The sequence below is a fragment of the Falco biarmicus genome, chromosome 1 (genome assembly GCF_023638135.1).
Source record: "Falco biarmicus isolate bFalBia1 chromosome 1, bFalBia1.pri, whole genome shotgun sequence".
Lineage (NCBI taxonomy): Eukaryota > Metazoa > Chordata > Aves > Falconiformes > Falconidae > Falco > Falco biarmicus.
In genome coordinates this window covers 99197582-99222205 of record NC_079288.1, presented here as the reverse complement: position 1 = coordinate 99222205, position 24624 = coordinate 99197582, and the positions used below count along the sequence as shown (strand labels likewise).

The following is a 24624-nucleotide window of genomic DNA, read 5'->3' as shown; positions in this document are numbered from 1 at the left end:
CACAAGTGTTCAAATTTCTAGCTGTGAAATTCTACATGATCTGGTAATGAATGTTCATTACAGACCTCTTAACAGAAAGAGGTTTTCATATTTTGTTTGAAATATTCAGTTATTTTTTTTCCTTCCCTTCTCTTCCCAGTCATGTTTTTCACTCAGAATGAGGATTCACACTTTGGAGTTCTCTCCAAAACTGACATGTTTTCGCTTGAGATCTACTGAAACTATTGTGGAAGGCAGATCTGTTTATCTGTAGGTTGTGTTTTTAGAGCATTCAGAATGTAAAGCTGATTCCTTTTGGATAACACAGGTTATTGTAGCTTAAGCAGCAGTTTTCTCCTAAATTATTAATATATTGAAATTATAATATTGAAACACTCATTTACAGATTGGGTTCATTTTATTTTATTTAAGAAACTTCTATTTGGACTCCTGAAAGCATGTTTATGTGGAATTTTGAAATTGTGAATCAAGTAAATTTGTGCATCTTGTTTGTTATTTTCCTAAAGATAATTGATATTATCTTAGAAGATAATTGGAATTATAATATGGAGAGAAAATGTTTGATACATGAAAACTGTATAGAGATATTTTGGCTCTGTTCACTCAATATTGCACATCACATATAAAATACTAACGTAATTTTAAGCTCTGTAGTGTTTTCAAACTTTGGCCCCAAAAAGAGGGCATGGAGATGTGCAATAGATAGCTTTTTCCGAGAGTTTTACATACAAAAGGATGTTGTGTATTTATGAAATGCCACACCCAAATAAAGAATCATTTTGTTCTTCAGCATGCAGATATATGGCCACCTGCTGGAAAAGCAAGAAAACAGTCTATAACTAAAAGTCCAAAGATCGGAGGCTTACCACTAATTCCTATTCACCAGAAGAACACTTGTAAAATCAGAGGGAGTACAGAAGTAAGTGGGACTTGAACTTGGTGTAGAAATTCTAAAATGCAATGCTATACTTGTAAATAGTTCAGTAATAACGAACTCTTTAGAGCTGGAAAAATATAAAATGTAGATGTTCTTATTATCAATATCCTTTTCATTGTTTTGTCATTAACGGAACAATTAAGAGAAAGTAATGTAAAAAACCATTACGTGACCTAAACTTGAGTCACCTCTTAGGCTGTTCAGTAAATCAATAGTGGATTTTTATTTGTTTGGGGGTGGGGTTTTTTTTAAGCAATGATTGTTCATTAGAAGTAAATAGGACTTTTACCTAGAAATAGAATGCACATTATCACAGTGCACTTTATTACAATTTTATTTTAATAAGTTCCTTAAAAAATGTCCTATGTGTGAATTTTACCATATCTTTTCTGTCTAAAACAGGGGTCCTCAAACTATGGCCCATGGGCCGGATACGGCCCCCCAGGGTCCTCAATCCAGCCCCCGGTATTTACAGAACCCCCCTGCCCCCCCCGCCGGGGGCTGGGGAGGTGAAACCAAGCAGCCGCAGATGACTGCCTGCCACTTCATCCGCGCGCCGGCCCCCTGGTTAAAAAGTTTGAGGACCCCTGGACTAAAAGAACTGCACTGTTTTAGTGTTTTAGTTGTCTGCTTTGCAAATGTAATGGAAAAGCTCAGATGGAACTAACTGTGATACATTAAATTGTAATTATTACTAGTCTCAAAGAAGAACAAGAGGGTTTAGTTACAACTCTGTGAAGAGACTGAGCTGTGTCACTGCATTATGTGCACTAGTGATATGTCTCAACCTTATCTTGTTAGCTTGAGATGAATTTCTGGTATCCACGTAAAGATACTAATGCCTGTGGGGAGGACTGACTTGCATTACTTCCAGCTGAGAAGAAGCAGGGATAGTGGAAACCTACCACTTTTCCCTGTTCTGCTTGGGAAAAATAGTGGTAACTAATCTGAATGCAGCAGAGAATAAGTGTTGAAACAGGAGAGCTTGGTCCTTTGTATGCAGTATTATTTCTTGCATGTTTTAGAAGATTTTTGAAGGGATGTAGATAATATGGTAGCTGTTATCACCACTTACAGAGACAGTGGTTCAGGTATAGATTGGTGAAGCTGACTCAGTTCCATAGCAAACCAAAAGTAAAGGTAGAAGTACTGCTTTATCTAAAAGGCAACTCCATCCCTCTGTTGTTACGCTTTCTTCAGGCATTTCTGCTCTGCCTTACCAAATGGGTATAATACAGTGTGAATGTGATTTTGGTTTTCCTGTTTTGTTTGATTTGTCCTTTCATTTTAACTGTCTCCCAGGAAGTATTTTTGCAGTTCTCTGATAAGTTCCTTCTAATGTTTGCATTTTAAAACTTCTTTGATGAAAGTAAATCATAGGTTTTGTCATTCAAGAGACATAACTCATGTCTCTTACCTGTTCTTTACGCAGGTACAGTTGAGATCTCTAAAACATTCTTTGAGATTACTACAAATTCAGACATTTTAGGGTAAAGGCTTTATTGGATTTTGAGCTTCCTGATTTAAAATCCTTAATACCTTATAGTACTAGAATTAATATTTTATTAGTGTTTTTGTTGATAATGTGCTTAATTGGGAAGGACTGTAATATTTTGTATACTGCCATTTAAAGGAATTCTGCATTGTAACTTAAAAGTAGAAGATCACAGTCTTCATTATTTATGCCATAACTAGATCCAGAGAAGTTTTATGCAGAGGGTATTTGCATATTTTAGGAAGGTTGACATAAAATTATTTAAAGTGGAAAATAAAAACACACTTTTTTTTTTTACATGGACAGTCAAATCTAGAATGAACGGTAAAATAGTGGTAGAAAGTAAGTATATGATATGGTTTATGAAGGAAAAATATTGTACAGCAGCGTAGTCAGTAAGCAGTAGATACCTATTTAGAGAACATGCCTTCAGTCTTTCCATGGATTTGTAGTACTTCACCAGCAAGCCAAAATATCTCCATTTTAAAGCATTGGAAAGTAATAACAGGAGCAAGCATTTTCTGAAAGATGCTGGTTTGTAGAAAAACATCGGTCTGTTTACAGGTCAATGTGTAAACCTGTAATAGAAATGCGATCAAAGTTATCTTCATATAGGCAGGAAAAAAGACTGAAAGTTTTCCAAACGCTGGAAGAAGTGGCATCTTTGTGATATGAAAATAAGGGGCAGTGGGGGGACACAACTTGAAGATAACCAGAAACAAACAAGTTTAATATTAATGATCTATGCTAAAACAAAGCAGTTTTATTGTGTGCTAACAAGATAAATGTATAATACAGAAAGTTTGAAAACACTGTGTGACTATAGAGTCCTTCTGATAACAAGTAGATCAAAAGATTTCTGTTGTTTCTGTACCACTTGTTGCATGCATGGATAGTGCATTTAAAATATGCATATTTCTCATATAGAATCTTACATTTCTGTATATCTGCAGTAAATCTGTAATTTTATTTCAAAATATGGGAAGACTGAGGATTAAGGAATACTGACTTACAATAGGATATACCTGTGCAGCATTTTGAAAGGAACAGTATGTCATGGGGATAATGGAGGCTGCAAATAGAGTTGCTCCACATGTTTTTGCTGGTGATGTTCAGAAAACAAAAAAGAAAATGTTAGATGTCCATATTATTATCAACTTATTTACCAATTACTTGATTAAGGGGCTGAAATTTTGAGGCATACTGCTGCTTCTAACACAATTTTTTTGTTGTTTTTTTTGCATCAGAGGTTACTGGGAGAGAAGTATGAGTCCAGCAGTATAATTTACAGCATGTGACTAAGCAGGAGATCAAATACTAAGAAATAATATTATTAAGAAATTTGATGTGCAGCCTTGTTCACACATGATTTTGGTATGTTATTTATAAAGGAAACTGTTAGTACTCCAAATTGAACAACAGAATTTCGCTCCATCAATTGAATATTCTTACAGTGCTGGGAATTAGGATTTCTCTATATACTGAATCTACTTTAAAACTCGAGAATGTTGAGTAGAGGTCTGTGTTAAGGGGCTGAATGCCATAATACAAGGCTGTTTCGGAGAAGTGGTCAACCTTTAAATTTGAGTGGTTTTTTTGATCTGTTCTTACTTTGATTATATAAAAGGCTTCTCCCATACCCAGTTTAGCAGGAGAACTATACTGATTTAAAAAATGTAGTTGGTATTTTTCTTCTCAAGAGTTGAAAAATTGAAATATGATGTAAAAAATTCTGTAAATAGAAGATTGTTGTTCCTGACAATTTCACAAGTAATTCATATCTTAGTTTGCTGAGTAATAGTGACCAGCTTGGAGTGTGTTACTGTGTTTTCTGAAAGGTACTGCATGACAATTTGCATTCCATATAGTGCGTGTATGTTATCACAGATAGGCCTTTTATTATTTTATTAATTGAACTGGTGATAATCTCACTGTTTTACTGTTCATGAGAGAATGTTACTGGAAATGGAAAGAAATTATCTTAAATGGAAAATTACAGCTTTTTCAAATACTTAGCAAAGCCCCGCCCCCCCCCCCCCCCCCCCCCCCCCATTCTTGAGTCATTGGAACAGTTCTTCAGTTGCCTTGAACTTTTTTTGCTGAACACATTAAATATTAGGATGCTTCTTCCTGGATTAGGTGATAGCAAGAGATTCTAAACTGATAGCAGTTGTTACTGATGGCAGTAGAATTTAAAAGAGTCTTCAGGCAAGCTAAAATCTGCTCCATAGCAGGCACCAGTGGTAACACATGTAGCAGTATGAAGTCTTGCATGCATTGTTGTTCTGGGACTGATTTTTTTTAATATCATGGCTACTGGTGCTTCGTTATTAAGGGAAAGTTTTCATTCTTGGTGAATGCAAATATTCACCAAGGCTGCAAATACCAGCCTCCTTAATGCTGAAAGTGATATCAATAAAATAAACCCTTTATCTGATCTTTTAAAAATTGTGATTTACATAATCTAAATGTTTGTTTCTTTTATTATTGAGCAGATGCTAGCTCAGGTGAAATTTCAAGAGACTGCACTGATTTATACTGTATTTTGTAACGTAAACTCATTTAATATTTACTGTTTTTCTTCTTACATGGCAGCTAATTTGCTGCATCAACGTTTTGTATTGGGGCTTATATTTGCTGTCCTCATGAAGAAAGAAATGCCACTGTAAAACATACAAGGCAAATAAGAATGGCAGAGGAATTTATTGTACCCTGTCTGCTCAGTTGATGTGGCAGTAGGCAGATCATTCTTGTTGTGGAAGAGCCTCACAGCTCTCAAAGAAAATGAGGTCCTTGAATTCTTTCTTCATGTATGATGTCTTTGTTGACTATTAGAAGATACTTAAAACTGAGGGAGACTGGTTCTTTTCATCTTTCCTGTATGACACTTGTTCAGTTTGGCTGGATTTTTATGGAATCAGTCATCCATAGTTTTTGAGCAAGTTGTCTCCTGGAATCTTAATACCTCATATATGTTAAAGCAAACCTGAAAAAATATTCAGACACTAAAGAGAAGCTAATTTAGGTACATCCACATGAATGTTTTAGTGAGGATCAGGGCTGTACTTTAAGAGCAAATGTTCCCATTTTCTGTGTTTTGCTTCGTATTGTGGAGTGGTTCTGGATCATGTGAAATTGGTTTGCGTTCAGATGGAACTGAAGCTGAAGACTTTCTGCAGGAGCATATCTAATGCACTGCAGCCAAAAATAGACCTTCTGTCAGTAGGAGAAAACTAAAAGTAGTCTGAAGTGTATATAAATGAAAGAAAAAAAAAAAAAAGCAGCCCTGAAATAGTGTTAGTGTGGACGTCAAATTCTCAGCACTTTCACTGTACAGATGCGCTCCTAATGGGCCACACCAGTCACAAATTTAGATGCAGCATTTGATTTAACTTTCATCTCCTACAGTTTAAGAACTTGAAAACAGCCCACCGATACGGAACAGTTGCATTGCCATCAGTTTGTTGTTTTATCTGAATTCCCAGTATGTTTACTTAAAATTGCTAGCCAAAATTTGAAAAAGCAGACAGTTTTTATCAGGTAGTACTGAACAGCTGCTGAAAATGTTTATGTGATCATGTAAAGTTATATTTTGCACATTCATGTAGCTCAGTCATTAAGATCAAAATTGCAATATTTTTAGTTGTATTTGTTCAATTTAAGAATTCTGAATTTTTAAGAGTATATGGAACTGCTGTAAAACATTAAAACAGTCTGCTGTGGTAGAATGAAAAATTGCGAGTATATGAAAATTAATGTCTTCATTGACATGGTGCATTTAATTGAAAGATTTATGTAATTTTCAGAAGTATCACTAATTAAGAAAATATGCTTACTAAATGATAATAGCACCAATTGTGTGAATTGAAGACTATTAACTCTGCTGTCTCCGGTCTTGAATAAAATTGATTTTTCTTTTAAACTGTTATGCGAAACTAATGAGAAAAATTGCAATCTAAATATCACTGAATACTCTGTGAATGTGAATGATCTTATTTCTCTTTGCTTGTTTGCTCAGAATATAGAACTGCACTCTGGAAAACCAAAATTCAGTGAGCATCATGAAAATGAATTTCTGGAAGAAAGAAAAAATTGGAAAGAAAAAGCTTCTATTGTGGCACAATGTTTGGAACGGAAGGAGGAGAAAGTCCGAAATCATGCAAAAACACATTGGAACTCAGTCTCTGCTGAGGATGTAGGTGCAGGGATAACCGAACTACATGGAAAACCACATAAGGCACTGAAGAAAAGTAAGAACAAAACAAAGAAAACTACTTTGGAATTAGATAACAAATTGCCATCAAACGTTATTCAGGAACTAAATACAGTGCTGCAGAAGAACAGAGTACTTCCTGATGAAACCTCTAGCTGATTTCCTGAGTCTGAAGTTTATATATGTATATATGTGTGTGTGTGTATATATATATATATATATATATATGCGCGTGTATATGTATTTTCTGGAAAAAAGTAGTCGGGTTTGATGCATGCAGTTGTACAGTGCAGAGGAAATATAATTTGTTTATATGCAGCTGTTAATTTTGTACGTGCTTATGCCACATGCTGTAATTTAAGACTGAACTGAGAAAGCTGATTATATAAAACTCCAGAAATTTGGAGGTTTTCCTGCGCAGTGCAATGACATCAGGGTTTTGTTAATTATTTTTTGTTGCAGATCTTGTTTGATATAATAATTCTAAGCTTTTCCTCTGTTTATATTGTGTACCATCTTGTAAGTACTAGAGAGATATTTTTGGAAAGAAGACAAGATATACAATGATATTGGTATTGTTGGCCTGCAATATTTTTAATTGTCTAACACTATAAAAATTAGTAACATCTGCTTTGAAAAGTGATTTTTCATGTATTTTTTTTAATTTAAAATTAAATTAGTGTCTGCTTCCACAGATTTGTCCTCTGACAGAGCATGTGAAAGAATCAAAAGGGAGAGGAAGGTAATAGATAAGACAATGTATTCGTTCTTGTATCTTAGAACTGTGTCTATATGGTGTACATCTGATTAAAACATCTAAGCAGTGAGAGAGAATACTGAGGATGACAAAAAGAAGTCTTCAAAGCAACATTTAATTTAAAAGGGTATATGAATTGGAAGAGTAGCATCATCTCTTTCTGCCAATGGGCTGAAGTAATTTTATAAACAGACATTGGGTAGCTCAGGGTGACAGAGGCAGACGTCTCTATTGCTGTTTGGATAAAGCTTGCTTGGTTCTGACAAAGCTGCCGGCATCTGATGAATAGTTAATATTCACATGAGAAATTAAGTTCCTTAAGAAAAAATGGTCCCCACACAAGCATATCTGTCAGAAGGTTATTAACTCACTCAATTAAGAAGTGCCAGTTACTAAATGGGTGAGATTAACCCCTCCCTTTACCATGAGGACAAAGGTGAGCAGTGTGCTTTTTGCAGGGACTAGGAAATCCCTGTACTACACCTGTAGCACAGCTCTTACTCCGAGTGTGAGGAGAGTCCCAAGGTTGAGACAACAGGCTCATTTGCTGCATTCTGAGTATGTAGGTAGCAGTTTCTGGAGATATATGATATACTATCATCCTGCCACTACTTTGGTTTTTAAGCCCTGAGTTCCTTACATTTAAAAATCAGAAAATGGCTTCAAAACAAAACCTCTGTGAGCAATGAAACTATTTGGTTTTCTTAAGTTGTTTTGTGAATCTCACCTTTATTTATCCCATGGGATTGCCACCTTCCTTTCTCACAGCATATCCCAGTTTTCACTTTGTCCCATAACAGCTGAATGGGCAAAAGGCACCGCTGTGCTGAGGCTGTTTCCAGGTGTTGCAGATGCTACCTGGTTAAGCAGCAGGATCAACAGAGCAGAGAGCTAATGAGCTCATGCTGCACCTTTGCTTCAGGGGAGGCATTAATAACAGCATCTGCTTTATTTTGCTGCTGTCCCTTTTGTGGGCTGTTTAACCACTCTGCCACAGATTTTCACTAGCCTTTGGTGTTCCTCAAGTTCGATTGGAATTGGCCAGAGCTCTTAGGGTAGAAGAGAGAATTTTAAACTATTTCTTGCTTATTGGAAGCTGTTTTAAATAATCTCTTAATTCCTTAAATTTAATTTTTCCTCTGAAATTTTATCAGCATCAATTGATTTTTATTAACATAGTTTTCAGGATGATTTATGTTGCTACTGAATTTCTGCCCATACTTCCCATAAGTATGACTACTTATCCCCTCTTCTGGTTTTGTTATTCACAGGTGCCGTAATATTTCTTACATCATTTACTTCTATTCTTGATTGCATCGAGCAGCTTAATTGGAAAAATAATTTGTTTGACTGAAGAAATTAGACAAATTAAATAATGTATCTGGCAATTCTGCTAGGAAGTATAGGGAAAACTAGGTCAAACTCCAATATCTTTTAGTGGTTTGTGTTTATTCTTCTGGAGTGGAGCACGGACAAAGCAAGTTTAGTCTTCCAGACTTTGCACTTACCGTATTTGACCAATTGTTAAATCTGAAACAAGTTTGTAGATTTTAATTTTCCAAGTGCACTGTTGACTCTTTTGCTACATATAATTTTTAATTGATCCTTCTTCTAATTTATTGAGGCCCTGGCTCAAGAAAGCATATAATCCTGAACTTAAATCGTATTGACTAAAGAGGCTGCTTAATGTAATAAGCACATTCTTAAATGCCAATTTGAATTGGGGCCTTATGCCATCAGGAGAAATTACTGTCTGAGGCGGGACCTGAATGTACTGTTTACAGTTGTACTTTTATTTGAAAATATTTTTCAGTATTGAGTTACAGTTCCTGTATTTATCTTTTTATTGGGTTCTTAAAAATGACATTCACCTTACTGCTGAAAGCTTCATGCATCATTTAAGCTCCTACACTAATGGAATAAATGGAGCAATGGAAGGGTTTTGTGCGTTGAAGTGAATATGCCCATGAAGAAAATGTGTTGTGTATTTTTATTGGATCTAAGAACTACAGAAATATTTGTTCTGTTTCAAAGGTCTATCACAGATAAAGTATCTGTATGGCTGCTGTTAAAAGGCCCTAAAAATCAAGAAGAAAAATGTTTATTAAAATATGTTTAAATTTGGCTTTGTATGTATATGTACACAAATACATTATATATGGATATATATGCTTGCAGATAGGTGCACATCCACAGAGAGACACTGAATGGTGAGGGTTAACTCAAGGACAACTCATTTGGGAAAGAAGAAATTTTGCAATTAGTTGTTTCAAATAGGTATCAAAGTTTTGGACCAATTATCTTGACGTAATGTTGCACTACACATTTCAGATTGATTTAAGATCTGCGTAATAAATGTGTTTTGTTGCAATACTTTAATGACTGCTGGTCTCTTATTGTCCCTGTGCCATGTTGTGGACTGGTAAAGGAAGTATAATTTTCAGATAATAAATGGTAATTATTTGAATAAATGCAGCTTCTCAAAAATAGGCAATGCATTTTTTCAGAAGAAAATTACATGAATAAATTAGAGAAAAGACTTCTGTATGTCTTTCCATATGAAAGGTGTTGATTAACCTGTTAAGTGTTTATTTTCTGATCTGCAAAATGAAGTTAAATGAGACATAGGTATTTTATGTATGGGTTCATAACAGTGGGAAGACTAGGATTAAAATCTCAGTAAATCTCAGATTCATCGTTACCTTGTTAGATTTGTGCAACCATTGTAGGTGTAAAGCTGACATGTAAGCATTGCTTGTGCTAATTGTTTTTAACACAGTGCCTCTTTGCTCTTTATGTGTGGGTTTTTCACATTTATTAGGATGGGGGAGGGAAACAACACAAAACATGAAATAAAATATGAGCTGGAATCTCCTTGTTTTCTTTTCTTTGTTTGCTGAGCTGAATATTGGCTACTATTTTGGAATTTTTCTTTGAAACTGATCTTTTTCTGAGATACTATTTTTGGGCTCCCAGTTCAAAGGAGCAGTGTGATAACAGGTTTTGTGCCCCAGTGGAGACTGCTTTAACGTGGGGTTGATTTTGCCATTTGAGATCTACAGAACATGTTCATGCAGAGCTTACCTTTAATGCATTACTCAGGTTAAGACAACAATTTCTGTGTTATAAGGTTTTGCAAATGTTATTCAAGAATTTGTCTGGTGGGGGAAGGATATCCCCAAATATTTCTTCAGTTAGTGGGGAGGGCTTGGCCATATTGTTGATTTTTATTTCTTCATTGTGAAGAGCTCTGCACTGTTGTGCCTAAAGCGAGTTGTTAGGATGTTAATGGCTGGTTGCCATAAGCACCCCTGGGTGCTTCCACTGTCACCTACAGGAGCAGTTTTGGACTACTCTGCAGGTACAGGTTTATCAGAGAGTAAAAGTTATGGGAATCTTATCTCACTGCTATGATTCTTCTTTCCCCTGATACAGTGCCAGCACAGTTTGTGTTCCTATGAGTGCTGCCAGGTTACCACCAGCTCCACATCTCAAGTTCTAGATTAAGGAGTCTGGGGAAGAAACACTCTCTGCTGTGTATGGTGGTGGTGCCTGCAGGAGCCGGAAAATAGAGGGATATGTGTCTTACTGGCTGAGGCACTTTATTATGAGCCTAGCCTGTCATATCACCTTTCTGATTTTTAAAACCTGTTTTCCAGTGCAGGCTGTTTCAATGGGAAAGAATTGGTTATCAGACTGTTGCTGGCATCTGAATTAATTTCAGTTGTGCCTGAGTCCAAATGGAAATGAATTAAAAAAAAAAGAAAAAAAAAAACCAACAAAACCACAACTATTGACTCAAGTCCTAGTTGTGAGCATAGCATGCTGTAAAAACATTCAATCTTGGCTACTTAAGGCAAATCTGAAGTTCCGATGTTAGATTAGGAAACCTCAACTGCGTATGTGTGAGGTAGAAACAGATTACCTTGATGGATGGATGTAATGTATTCCAAGTGGAACTGTTTGAAAAAGCATGTACTAGCTTGCAAAACTGAGGCTACTGCAGCCAGATTGACTAGGAAGATTCAGAATGCTTGGATATATTCTATACAGTACAGTAGACCCACCAGAAGTATTCTCTGCACTGTCAAAAAAAAAGAAGCCTTTGTCAAACTTTATGGGTTTTGAGGTTAGATTATTCTCTATAAAAAAAGGCAGGAAGCCTTGCAAAGTTTTCTGCATGGTTCACGCTAGATTTGGATGTTGTAATGCTTTACTTGCAACTCCACTGCAAACGGGATCCATCTGGAGTTCAGTTAAGGGGGAAAAGGGTCCTGCTATTTTAATTTTTGCCACTGCTGTAGTTTAACTGTCTATTTGTTGTCTTTGCTGAAATTTCTTTGAGAATATTCCTGTTATGCTTTGCTGTTCCTGTTTTACTAAAAGATCACAGCTATCTGTGATATTGAAGAGGAAGAAAGATATGGATGTTAATATACAGTTGCAGTAGGCAATTTTATCTTCCTACATACTTGTACTCTTGCACTGCAGTTCAGATTTTTGAGGTGATTTAGTACTTGCTTAGCCTACCTGACCTAACTTGAGCCCGTTCTGCTTTTTGTTGTAGACTCTGGAACATCCTAATCTTTAGGTTGTCTTTCATACAGCTCCCATTCTGCTCATTGGCTTGACGTGGTTTTGTTCTGCTTTTCTAATTTGACTCAAACTTTAGCCATCCTTTCTGTTTATATCCCATGACATCTCTGACTCTTGACTTTGTCTTGGTTTACAGGTGGTATGTGCATTATGGGCAAGCCTGTTATATCAAGCTTGCCTTAACCTTCATCTTAAATCCTGGTACAGATCTTCTCGGTGTTTCCCTATAGATAAAAGGATTTTGCTGAACTGGCAAAGAGACATAGAGGTTTAGATGTTGATAAAAAGGTGTTACAAAATTCTGTAACCCATTTCTACAAATGCCCCTGAAGGTTTTCTACATATTTGCATTTGTAGTCCTCAGCAAATCAAAAGGCAAGCGAAAGCAAATGTACTCTGTTTGCTTTTTAAATTGTTTTAGTTCAGTGCCTTAATGATCCTATAATATTTTGGCCTGGTAATAAAGAATGCAATTTCCTGTATATTATACTGGTTACATAAACAGTAAAGGCTTTTATTTCAAAATTTCATTAGCAGTGGTTTGTCCATTACCACAGATTGCTTAAGAACTAACAGGTCTAAATAAATTAAGGTTTACTGTATATATTATTTTTGTGACTTGTCAATTTCTTATCATTGACGTTTCCAATATGTTTTATTTAAAAGCTGGTAATGTGTCTGCATTTAACCAGTTTTTCTTTATACATCTATTTAAATTACAGCAAGATGGATATATAATTTCTTCAAACCTGCTTTCGACATTAGTCTTTAGTTTATTGTGTCTCAGTAGTTTACACTTGTGATTGGTGTCCAGCACTTAAGTTCATTTTCAGGACTGAGGATTTTTTTCTGCTGTTTGCTCATTCATCTTATATATTGGAACTGTTCAAGCTCATAAACTGCATGTAACAATCCTAAGGTCTTCCAAGCTGTTCTAGGTAAAACATTTTTCACATGAGGATCTTTACAGGTTTTCCTTCAAGTGGAAACCAGGCTTCATGGGAGATTACAAAACTTCCATGTAGAACATGTCTTGGAGTCTTGGTTAAATCTCCAAATGAAACAGTACATTTTATCCATATCCTGGACATTCTTGGTTTAGTTCCCTTTCACTTTTTGATCTTGTATAGCACGGCTTAGACAGGTAAATGAATTTTGAAAATGTTGACATAGGATCTGTTCTAAGAACTAGTGTATGGAAAAAGAAATAGGAAATATCTGTAAAACAGCAAGTAATTGCACCATTAGCTTAAGTTTTACTCATTAAATAGCAAAATAAAAGTAAATTCAGTTTCATTGTTTTTTTCCTCCCAGGTTTTGAAGTTCTCACTAGCTTGAACTTTCTATGACTTTTCGATATTAGTAACTGAGTTTCATTTAGAAAGCTTATCCTCAAAGACTTAAATTTTGATAGAGAATTTACTAAATGCAAACTATTTTTTAAAGACCTTTTATAAAGGTTTGGTTTCCTAAAAACTAGCTAAATCACAGCAGCATTACCTTGTTTAGTTTTCCTGAGTGGTAGTTCTTGGATAAATACATATCCTGTGATGATTATTCATCTTTTTTAATGTCAGTGATGAAAAAAAAATTCCATAGTTTCCTATATATGACTGAATTAGTCTAAAATGCACATTTCTTATATTTACCGTTTACTATTGGAATTTGTCAAAACAACCTGACAGCATTTAGGGAAAATATTGCTATTGAAATTCCACAGCCATGAATATGCTGCTTGCTTGAATAATACAACCTTGATTTGTTATAGCCAATGATGTAGTAGTTGTTACAGGGAATCTGATGCTTCTGCAGTTAGCAGTTCATTTATCTTCAGTTCAGCCTCTTGTGACCATCTCCTTTTTCTCTAGACTCCTTGCCTTTCAAAAAAAGACATTAGTTTAGAATTCCAAATGTACAGCCAGAGATTAATCTTGAAAATTCTATTAAAAAAACCCCAACCCTCACATAAAATAACCCTCCTCCTTAATGTGTTTGCATAAGCTTCCTATATTAAATGATTTTTGAGAGGCATTATAACAAAACAAAGGGATGACACCCATGCTGAAATACAAATCAGTTCTGCAGTAGGTGAATGCTGTTTGCCTTAGAATAGTTCACCCCATCAGGTGAATTAGGGTCATCAAGCAAATATTTCTGAATCAAGTTCAGAAGTCATTGGCAAGAAACTGCGCCTGTGTCTTGCTGAGGACTTCAAAGATGAATATTCTCTCCATAGTTTCACCAAATTTTTTATTTCAGTTGTTATAGAAAAGCCTCAAATGTAGCTCAGGGAAGTGGAATTCAGGAGTTTCTCTGATTATCTCCTGGCTTGTGGACACTGTAGTCCAGGCTTAGCCTTTGTTGGTATGCACCTGGTCATGTTATTTACTGATTGTTGCAAATCATTTCTCTGCTGTAGCTTTTGAAAATTTCATTTTTAGAACAGCTGATCTGCAGAGTTCTATCCTACAATTTGTCTGTTAAGCCTAGAACACAGAACTAGGACAATACAGGTGAAAACCCCTGCTGTATAAAGAACAAAGTGGTTTTCCACCTTTAAGCGTACACTGCGGCCTGTACCTGAGATTTTCACTCCTGAGAGGTATCAAAACACATATCTTCTCTGTAAATGCTCTTTGCTGGAGTTCATTTTCATACTGGATGTTTTAGTGAAGACTGATGAAACCTGTAGCCAAATAACATTTTTGTGGAACTAACCTGATTTCTTTCCTTGATATATTCTGGAATGAGCGTCCACACTTTAAATGGACAAAATTTATAGTAAAATTTATAGTTAACTGTAACGGAGTGTGAGGGTGAATACTCTTTTTGGATGCTTATATTAAATAGAATCTTCCTCTTCACAAGTACTGGAGTTTTCATACGGTTTGGGGTTTTTGGACACCAGAAACCTCTTTTTTTTTTTTTTTTCTTTTTTTTCCCCCTGGAATCAGAACTATTTGCCATAGATTCTTGGGGAAAAAAATCCCATCTAGATTCATATTTTACCATTAATTCTTAACTTCTTTTGGAGTCAACTAAGTTAATTGACAACTGACTGAACTATGAGAAAGCTACACCACGCAGACACCTAACATGTTCAGTTAGGTGTGTGTACATTTTATGCTGTTGAAAAAAGTGTCATGTTCCACTTCTGAAGTTCCTTTTTAAGACCAAATATTTGTTCTTGTGTTCCCTGACATTTGTGTACATTTTATTTTCAGTTGCAGAACTCCATATTCCAGTGGAAAATAAAAATTTCTCATCAAACTAGTTTTGGTGTTTTCCTAAACATTTACAGGTGAAGGAGGAGTGCCTCTGAAAAGAGGTTTCAGGATATGGTGATCGGCTGGTTTGACAGCAGCAGAAGTTCCCCAAGAAGTCAAATCTGTGCCTTCATTTTGCTCTCATCTACAATTTGGTTCAGGCCCCCAAAGGTTAATGTCCAGTACATTAGGTATGTTATAATTGAACTCTTGAGAAGCAAAACGTTAATGAACTGTCTTCCCTTTGGAAGTAAACTGTAGGTTTCCTATTACTAGCACTGCCAGCATTCTTGATCTTATTGTGTAATCGACACAATGTCTCTCTCCTGGTGCCTCTAATTTTATATAATTAATGTGCATGTAAAATGAAACTTGTAAATATTTTGTGCTCATATAACACATGCTGAATAATGTAAACAAGCTATTGTAAGTTGCTTATTTTTTCCCCTTGTAGTTTCTTGATCTCAGAATTTTGCATTAATGTGGAGCTGTGAAGGAGAAAAGTGCCAGGCAGCTCACCTTGTTGAAGCATGTAACCCAGAAACAATGAAAACATTCTAAACAGCAGAAAGATCATTTAGGTTCTTTTTGTTTGTTTTTCCTATACAAAAGCAGTCTAGTGAATAATAGATTGCAGAATTTTCAACTCATATATATCAGACTGTTTTACAAATACACATCTCAACTGATGGTTTTTAACAGCTAAATGTTTTGCATATGAACTTCATGGCTACTTATCAAGGCAAAACAGGTCCATACTTGTAAGTAATATCTAATGAAATTATGAAGTATAGGATATAAGATTAAAAACAATGAGAAGTTTTCTAGCTTGTTGAAACTACATTGTGCAACTCTACCAAGAGGAAACACTCTTTTCAGTTTTAAGTATTGGTTGAGTTTCCAGAAATGAAATATCATGTCACAAACCAGAAATCTCTTTTACAGCCACTGCTTGTACTATACAATGTATTTAATGGAAATCAGATAGTCTTCATTTTTTCTTGTTGAAGTTAGAAAGGGCTTGCTCATCAGAATTCTGTAACAGTTCTCTTTTTCCATCTCTTCATTTATCACCTATCACTGGAAATTGCATGAAAGTTGAATCTAGGTCCATGCAACAATCTGGCAGCTAGGATGCCTTATTCTGATAGTTTCCCACACTGATTCAAATGAAAATTAGTTTTAAAATAGAGAAAAAAATAAATAAATTAGAATTCAAGTTAATTGAAAGAAAACTTATATAGAGTCCTGACTACAACAAAGCTGCCTGTAAGTGTAAATAAATGGTAGTCTGGTCTTACATGTGTATTATAAAATTGAAGAAAATGGTTGTCTATCAAACTGGTGACACACACTTTGGTGCTTGTAGGTGCAAATTTGTGAATGAAAATATTTAGTCATTGCACTTCCCTTTGCAGCTTATCAAGTATCTCTAATGCTACTGCCTCTACTGCTGCTGTTAGTTGGTACATATGTGTGTATTAAATATATTTCAAAGCTGCTGTCATCACCTCGTGGTTAACCTGAAGGCAGGTTTGCTGGTCCAAGCCAAGTGGATTGCATCCCCATGGAATGCCAACCTGATCTCAGCACTGGCCCCATTTTGCCCTTTCTCCAAGCTCCACCTTCATATGCTTTGTTAGGACTACAGGGAGAGAAGACCCTCTTGTCCCTTTGATCCATTTCTACTGTCAGAGTAAATTAGGACCTCTCTATTCTACCCAGACTGGAAAGTGGTCACACAGCTGAGTTAACAAAACTGGTGGGAACATTACAGGGGACAAACACTAGCAATGATAGTTTTAAAACAGTAACACAGAGATGAGTTACAAGTGCTTCCACTCTCTGTTCATAGTATGTTGAATTTCTTCAACATACAATGAGTCAAGGATATAACTCATGGTTTTAGTCCCACAGAGATTTTTGTTGACCTATGGGTAACATAGAGATAGAAAGTGTTAACCATCATGAATGGATTATTTTGTTATTAAGGACAGGAGAAGAACTAAATATATTAAAACAAATCCCTCTCCCTCACCTTAAATTTGCCTGCCTGCAAATCTGTGGCTGTTTGTGAAATACTTTAAAAGAAATTTTGTTCTACAGAAATTTGGTCTTAATTCTCCATGAGCATTAAGTCCTGTCCTAAAGGGTTATAGAAGAATCACTAATTATCTAGCAGTCGAACAAAAAAACTATTTCAATGTTTTCTAGATTATAATTCAATATTTAAAGTTTAATGAAACAAATATTTAAGTAATTTTCTAAAAATGTGCATTTTCAGGGTGTTTTCTTCAAACAGGTAAATCAGCACAGATCAGATATTAGATCTAAATGAAAGTCCAATATTCTCATTTACAAAAATGAGATAATCTTCATTATAGACATACAAGTGTCAAATAATTTCATGTTCATCAAAAAAAAACTTTGTATGTTAAATTGCAATAAATTACAGTAGCATTGTATTAAAACCAGTTCAAGAGAAAAATGAAATGGAATTCATAAATAAACCTTTTTTACTTCATCCTAGCAATGTAATTTGAAGACCTGATGCTAATGTATTTTAAGCTGGGAAGTTGACAGGGGGTTTTTTGGACTTGGGTTGTGGTTGTTTGGGGTTTTTTTTACTGTATTATAGTTGTGCTAAAGCACATTCATCTTTTCTAGTGCTTTACAGTGGCCTAATACGAGTAAGGCTTGAATGTAGAACAATTTGGATAGGAAGCAATACATCATCAGGGATAAAAATGATGAGTTTGCCTTTGGAAGGCATTATAGTGAAGGACTGAAGCTGATGCATATTGCTGTATGCTGGTTATCTAATGAACATTTTCACCTTTGTCTGCAACTTCCAAACCTTAAAGGAAGGCTTATGTAAAATTATGAAGGGCTGTTTCAACTGTATGAAGTTACTGCCAAGAATCAACTGATCTTTATGGTGAAGCATTATTTAAAAATTAATTTTATTAACTTTGTGCTGCAGAGGTAGAGTTCAGGATAAGTGAGACACTTGGAAATTTAGGCTTTCAAACAGTTCGTTTCTTTTATACTGAATGTCCTGGTTTTAACTCCAGGTAAGAAAGATTTTTTTTTAGAATTAGAACATGGGCGATCTGCTCCTGTACAACAGAAGATAATTTTATTTCCTAGATTTCTCTGCTATAAAGTAAACAATAACAAATGCAGATAAGCAGAGGTCATCTGCTGCTAATATGAGCACTATAGAGTTTATCCATTTCCCACAACAAATCTAGACACTAAACAGTTAATATTTTCTTTCTCTGTTTTTTTCTTTAATACTATGGCACTATTGTAAGCAAATACCCTTTCCAACTATTGAATTTCTCTGTCTCAAAAAGGGTTAATGGATGAGATGATTATGTCAAGTTTTGAGCTGAAGGGGATTCAGCTGTTATAAAACCAAGCAATATTACCGTCGTCCCTCACCCCTTGAGAAAATCAGTAAGTACAGTAAGTAAAAAAACAGTTTAATATTCTATAACCTTAAAATTGATAGCAAGGTGTTTAAAATATTTTAGAAAAAATATGCCTAAACTTATCCTTTTATACTAGCACTGTATTGCTTCACATGTAATCTCATTGTTCCACATACATTGGCAAATATTCCTTAAGTGCAGAGAAGGCTTGTAAACTTCTAGAAATACTGGTGCATGCAATATTTTCAGATAATTATAGTGCAACTGCTTGCAGATTTCCAGCTACAGATTGCACTGTGCATTCAGGCTATGGTCATATTTAATACATCACAGGCATAAAATTTGTACTTTGCTAAGTCTTCTATACAAAGAGGTTTTCATCTAGTTTTACTTTATAAGTAATGAATGAAGGTGAGATAATGATGTCCTACCATGATCAGGTGTACTAGCAAGGGTGACTCATCAATCCTAGCTCGCTCCTGCAGAAAGTAACATCTTGCATAATTTCACAGTCAAAGAGAAACGCTGCACTATATACAATCTTTCAGCACACTTCCATTTTAATATTACTTTCAATACAAATTAAAAAAGGAGACTTTTTTGGCAAATGAACAGTTTTGCCTTATTAATGCTGAGTGGAAAAGAGAGGAAAAACAGCTATTGACGAGTGAAGATATGTATGCCACCATATGGATTCTAATGCTTTAATTATATTTTTCTCTTTCTTTTTATGGCAACTTTCAGTGATAATAATTTTTCAACTAATTAAAGACCAGCTGCTACTTAGCAAGCTAGGCACCCAATTAGGAATCCAGAACCTGGTAAACAACCTTTACTGCCAGCCAGCTAGCTGAATCACCTCCTGTCACTGGCATGGAAGTTTTTTTGTAGTTGTTGTTTTATAAATACACATTTTAGTCATATTGACTGGCACTGCTGAGTGCTTTTCCTTGAGACTAGCACAAAAATCTGACATCACGTTCACTTTTTTGCAAAGGAGCCTGCAAAACCTTGTGGTTGTTGTTTTTTTAATTTTGGGTTTTTAAAAAATTTTACTAGCAATTAAAAGACTTTTTTTAAAAAAGGTTTACTGAACAGACAAGCAGATAAATTTCCTGGATGCAGGAAGCAGTTTGCCTACAGCAACTTCCTGCTACTTAATGACGTTTAGAGAAATTATGTTGTTATTTCAGATTGAAGTCTAATTTTTCCATGCAGTGTACACTCCAGATGAATGTGGTCCACGTCTATTCTGCCTAGAGTTGTAAAGTAAATAAATAATCCATATATGTATTGTCGAGACTTTTTTTATAGAAATCTTTCGGACCAGCAGTCATGAAAAAAAAAGATCTGTGAAACTTGTCCTGACTGGTTTTGTTCACTGATCGCTCTGAAATACACATTTGGTTATGAATTTACTGGTAGAGACAATGAGAAATGGAAAAGAAATCTGTAAACGACAGAATCGCTTAGGTTAACCAAAGCTAGAAAAAGCTGAGTGCAAGTTCAGGTGCACAGTTTTAGGGAAGTGTAAGGTGGTTCATGCTGAAAGGCACAGGTTGAATGATGTGTATGTATTGCAGCAAGCCACTTCCTAGGCCACTCAGGAAACAGATAAAACCTTGTGATTCTTATTACAACACCAAATCTAATAGACACCCTTGCTCAAAAAGACAAAAATGTTAGTATGTATCAAAACAAAATGAGAAAAGAGGTGGCTACAAAATGAAGTTTGCAGCTTTTCTGTGGGTCTTGTGCATGCTTAACTAATGCTGAGAGGGGAAAAAGTGGCAACAGAGCTAAGGGAGGAGTTCAGGCATTTTCCAAGTGTGAAACACATGGAGAGTCTTGGGTGATCTAAGTTAAAAAGCAAGTGAAGGGAAGTGATTGTAAAGTAACAAAAAGAGAATTTCCATAGGCTTGATATATGAAGATTTGTATTTAATAGTTTTAGTGATGAGAAATTAGTCATGTTTTCACAGCAGACTGACAGCTCCAGGTGTTAGAGAAAGTCTCGTATACAAATGACAGCCAGTTCCTGTGGCAGCTTCTGCTTTTTTGACTTTGTTCTGGCTTTGCAGGTTTGTCTGCACAGGAGAAGAAAGGTAAGCTTCATTCCCATGGAATAAGAAGTAGATCTTTCAATAGAAATATACCACCAGTAAGTTTTGAAATTACTGGGGGGAAAAAAAGAAAGAAAAAAAGGTGGTTGTATCTAGTAATATAGATGCTCTTGTGTGGTTTTATTGGGAATGGTAGATTCTAGTGGCAGGATAAAGAAATGTTACGAAGTTGCAGGGCCAGTGATGACAATCACAGTCACAAATGTGAGATCAGGCTAGTTTCCCAGGCTCAGATTTTCAGCTAAATCCTCTTCTTATGACTGATTATCATAATCTTACCCCACATTTATGTCCATTCCTTCCTCCTAAGTTTCCTCAAGAACATCCAAGATGACCTGCTGTTAATATATTCTCCCTGCTCCTGCCACGGTAATGGTTAATTTTGCACTGCTGTACCCACCTCTTCTGCTAGTCTTGATTAAAATGACAGAATTACAAGCAGAATAACTCCATTTGTGCTTCTCAGAAACCACCTGGAACCAAGGAGTCTCTTTTGCTGTGTCTGAGAACTGGGTGATCAGCACCATGCAACAATCAGTGCCCTAATCCTTATGCTGTCCAAGCCAGTAGGTATTTTAGCCTATGCCTCCACTGAAAGCCCAAGCTTTTGTTATGCTGCTGAGTTTTTTTGGAACCTTGTTCAATAGCAACAGAATGAAGAAGAAAAAAAAACCAAAAACCTGTGGTAAAGAACTGGTATTGTGAGTATAGTTTTCCATTTGTGCTTTGTTTCTGCGAATCTGGGAGCAGAGATGGTGATAGTAACAGTGGAGTATACCCTCGCCATTACACTAACATCATGAAGTCACACTGAAAATGAACTGCTGGTTAGAAGGTCTATTTCTCATAGGATTATGCGGAGACTGAGATCAAGGTCATCAGAGCTGGGATTGAGGCTTCTCAAAGACATTTTGACAGCATTCTTTTCTGAACATCTTTTGCCAACGATGTTCTTTTAACCCAAATAAAAGAATTCTGAGCTTTTGTGAGATGTTCATAGCATTAGTGGTACTGAGTATTGTGAATGCTAAGCAGCTGTTTTGCAAAGTTAAATAGCTTGGCCATTTTCCAATTTCTTTTTTGAAGAATTGATGAGCTTAGTGTACTTTATGGATGGTCTGCCAGTAACATTTAATTTTGTTCCTTTTCTTTTCCTTCTCCTAAGCCAAATGAAAAAAAGTTTAAAATGGTATCTAAGTTCTATGCTCTCAATTTCAATAGGTGGTAAAAAGAACATATAAGCATTAGGTATTTCAATGTATTGTTGATTTATTTGATTACAAATAAAATTAATTTATCTCTTCTTTCTCCTATCTACCCAAAGTGACCATATAAGATTGAAAGTGTGCATTTGTTTGCCTCTGACAGCCATTGTTTAATTTTGTTATTTTATCTGTGGGTAGTCTTTCCACTTAGGAGTAGGATTTATTTTTATTATTAGTTACATTGTGTTTTTACCCACAAATGTCAGTCTTAGTGTTCTAGAATATGTGCAAATACATGGCATGGGGGGGGGGGGGGGGGGGTTTGCTGGTGGTAGTGGTGGAAAAATCAGTAGTAATGTGTATTGAAAGGTGAATTCTGCACTACAGAAATGCTGAAGTTGCTCTCTAATAGAGGGAGAACTAGGCAAGTCAAATGCAGTCAATTTACTGGTATTAAGACAGTTAACTCCTATTGATTTTTAAATACCTCTAATGTGGGACCATAGAGTTGAAAGGGGCCTCCTGCATCACTATGTCCCGCTTCCTAAAACTACTCAGGGGCAGGAATCCAAAACAAATCCAAATCCCCAGGCTGGGATTGAAGAGGCTACAGTTTCATTTGGAGCCACAAATGCTAATTAATCATCAATATTATTAGTATTTGTTTTGTTCTTTTAGACAGATCTTGATGAATGCACAAGTACCTTTACTCATTATTTTTCCAGAAGAGAGCAGGGATTACCAGCCTGCAACAGGTAAGGAAGACAGCCTGGGTAAGATTCTGGAAATGTGTTATTGCTGCTCGATTTTTTAAATTAACAGGGTACAAGATTTGCTTTAGACCCTCAGGGAGGATATTTGAAAATATGTTATTTAGACCTAATGCCTGCTTCTTCATCTTGACTTAGTGAACGCTTCACCAGGAAATGCCTTCCTAGTAACTATTCTTGAAGGACCTCTTAACCTAAGCTGCAATTTGGGTGTAACAGCTCTGGACAGATAAGCTCCCTTTCTTTCTACTAAACCTCTGAAGAGTGTTCGCAAAATGCACAATATTGTTCCTTTGCTCAAGTACAAGTAATGTTATCCTTTCCAAGATTAAATTATTTTCATGTATTTTAGGCATCTTAGTTTGGATGATGTAACTTTCATTCTTACTGTATTTCAGTGGGAACAAAGCTACATCAGTAATCAGTACTTTATGGTGCATCTCCGAGGACTAGAGTAGCCTGCAAATCATTTAAGGCAGAAGAACAGAATACAAAAATCATAATTTATTGCTAGGAATTCAAGGATGAACCTTGAGTATCTTTACTGCTTTTATATTCGCACATTATTTTTGTTATTTTTCCACAGCAGAAAAGTATGTTTGATTTTCTAATGATAACAGTGACTTAATCCATTAATCTTTGACTTTCTAATAATAAAACAATGCTTTCTTTTCAGTTTCAAAGAAAGTTTTATAGTCTACTTTTCTAAAAAAAAAGCAACAACAAAAAAACCCTCTAAAGAATGTTAAATCATTAGAAAAAGAAACCAAGCATGGTCTACCAAGAAAATTGTCCTTCTGTTGCAAAATACATCTATTCTAGAAAAAATTAAGGGAAAGGAGTTCTAATTTAAGTCTTGGTGGAAGTTCAACATTTGCATTTTAATAGGAATATTTAAGCAAGTATTCTTTCATTATGGGATCATAAACTGTGCATTTTGGTATAAAGATAGGATGAAGGCATAAAAGAAGCTATGGGTTCCTAGAATTTGAAAAGGTGTGGAACATTCATGATTCTTCCTCCAAATACCAGTGCTACTAGAAGTTCATACCTGGTATAAAGCAAACAAAACACCCAAGAAATACTAAACAAAGGAAGAACTCTTCTGCTTTGACATGTATTAGTCAGGAAAAATTCTCTCTTTGGTTGTTGCTCTTTTAACACACACAAGTGACAAACGTTTAGTACATCTGTTCAGCTGACAATAAAGCTTTGTCATTGTGATGACAAACGAAAAAGGATTGGATTAATTTAGTTATAAAGAGATTTACATTTTGCTGTTTCTGACTTGTCTCCACAAGACTGATGAATTAGAAATAATAATTCCTTCTGAAGCCACCATTGTAGAATGAGGTAGAAAAATTCCACTCACTGAAATATGTATCATATATCTGGCAGGTAAACCCAAAGAAAATTCCTTCTGTTATTAACTAAACTCAACAAGTTTTATAAGATGTATGGTCTTTTTATGTCACTGGGGCACAGGAACTCTACTATGTTGTTGAGTACCATACCTTGACCATTCTTTTTTCTCTGACGTGCTTTGGAGCATTTAGTGGTGGAAGGGTTGATGTTGCAATCAGTGTAAGATTCTTCAAGTTTTCATGTTTTTAGAATGACATAGAGGGAGATAATTAGAGCTTTACAAAGTACACTAAACAGTGGCAAAGTGATTCACTTGTTTTCTTAACTGTTGCTTTCCATGTAATACGCGTTGAGTAGTTTATAGTCTGGATTTTATGCAGTATCACACTTATGCAAAAGTCACTGGTACACAAGCTTAGTGATAACGTCAATGTCTGATGGATCATTTCCTAAACACTCA

The 24624-nt window shown here is 35.5% G+C and overlaps 1 protein-coding gene across 2 annotated transcripts in view; it reads left to right on the top strand.

Moving 5' to 3' along the window:
• The window catches only part of ARAP2 (ArfGAP with RhoGAP domain, ankyrin repeat and PH domain 2), a 129996-nt gene extending 120220 nt beyond the window's left edge, over window positions 1-9776 (top strand). For both annotated transcript variants that reach the window (XM_056351398.1, XM_056351408.1), the window contains exons 32-33: window positions 791-919; window positions 6451-9776. In XM_056351398.1, the coding sequence (XP_056207373.1) occupies window positions 791-919; window positions 6451-6804 (483 nt within the window). In that variant the 3' untranslated portion in view covers window positions 6805-9776. The remainder of the gene's footprint in view (window positions 1-790; window positions 920-6450) is intronic.
• Window positions 9777-24624: the final 14848 nt, after the last annotated feature.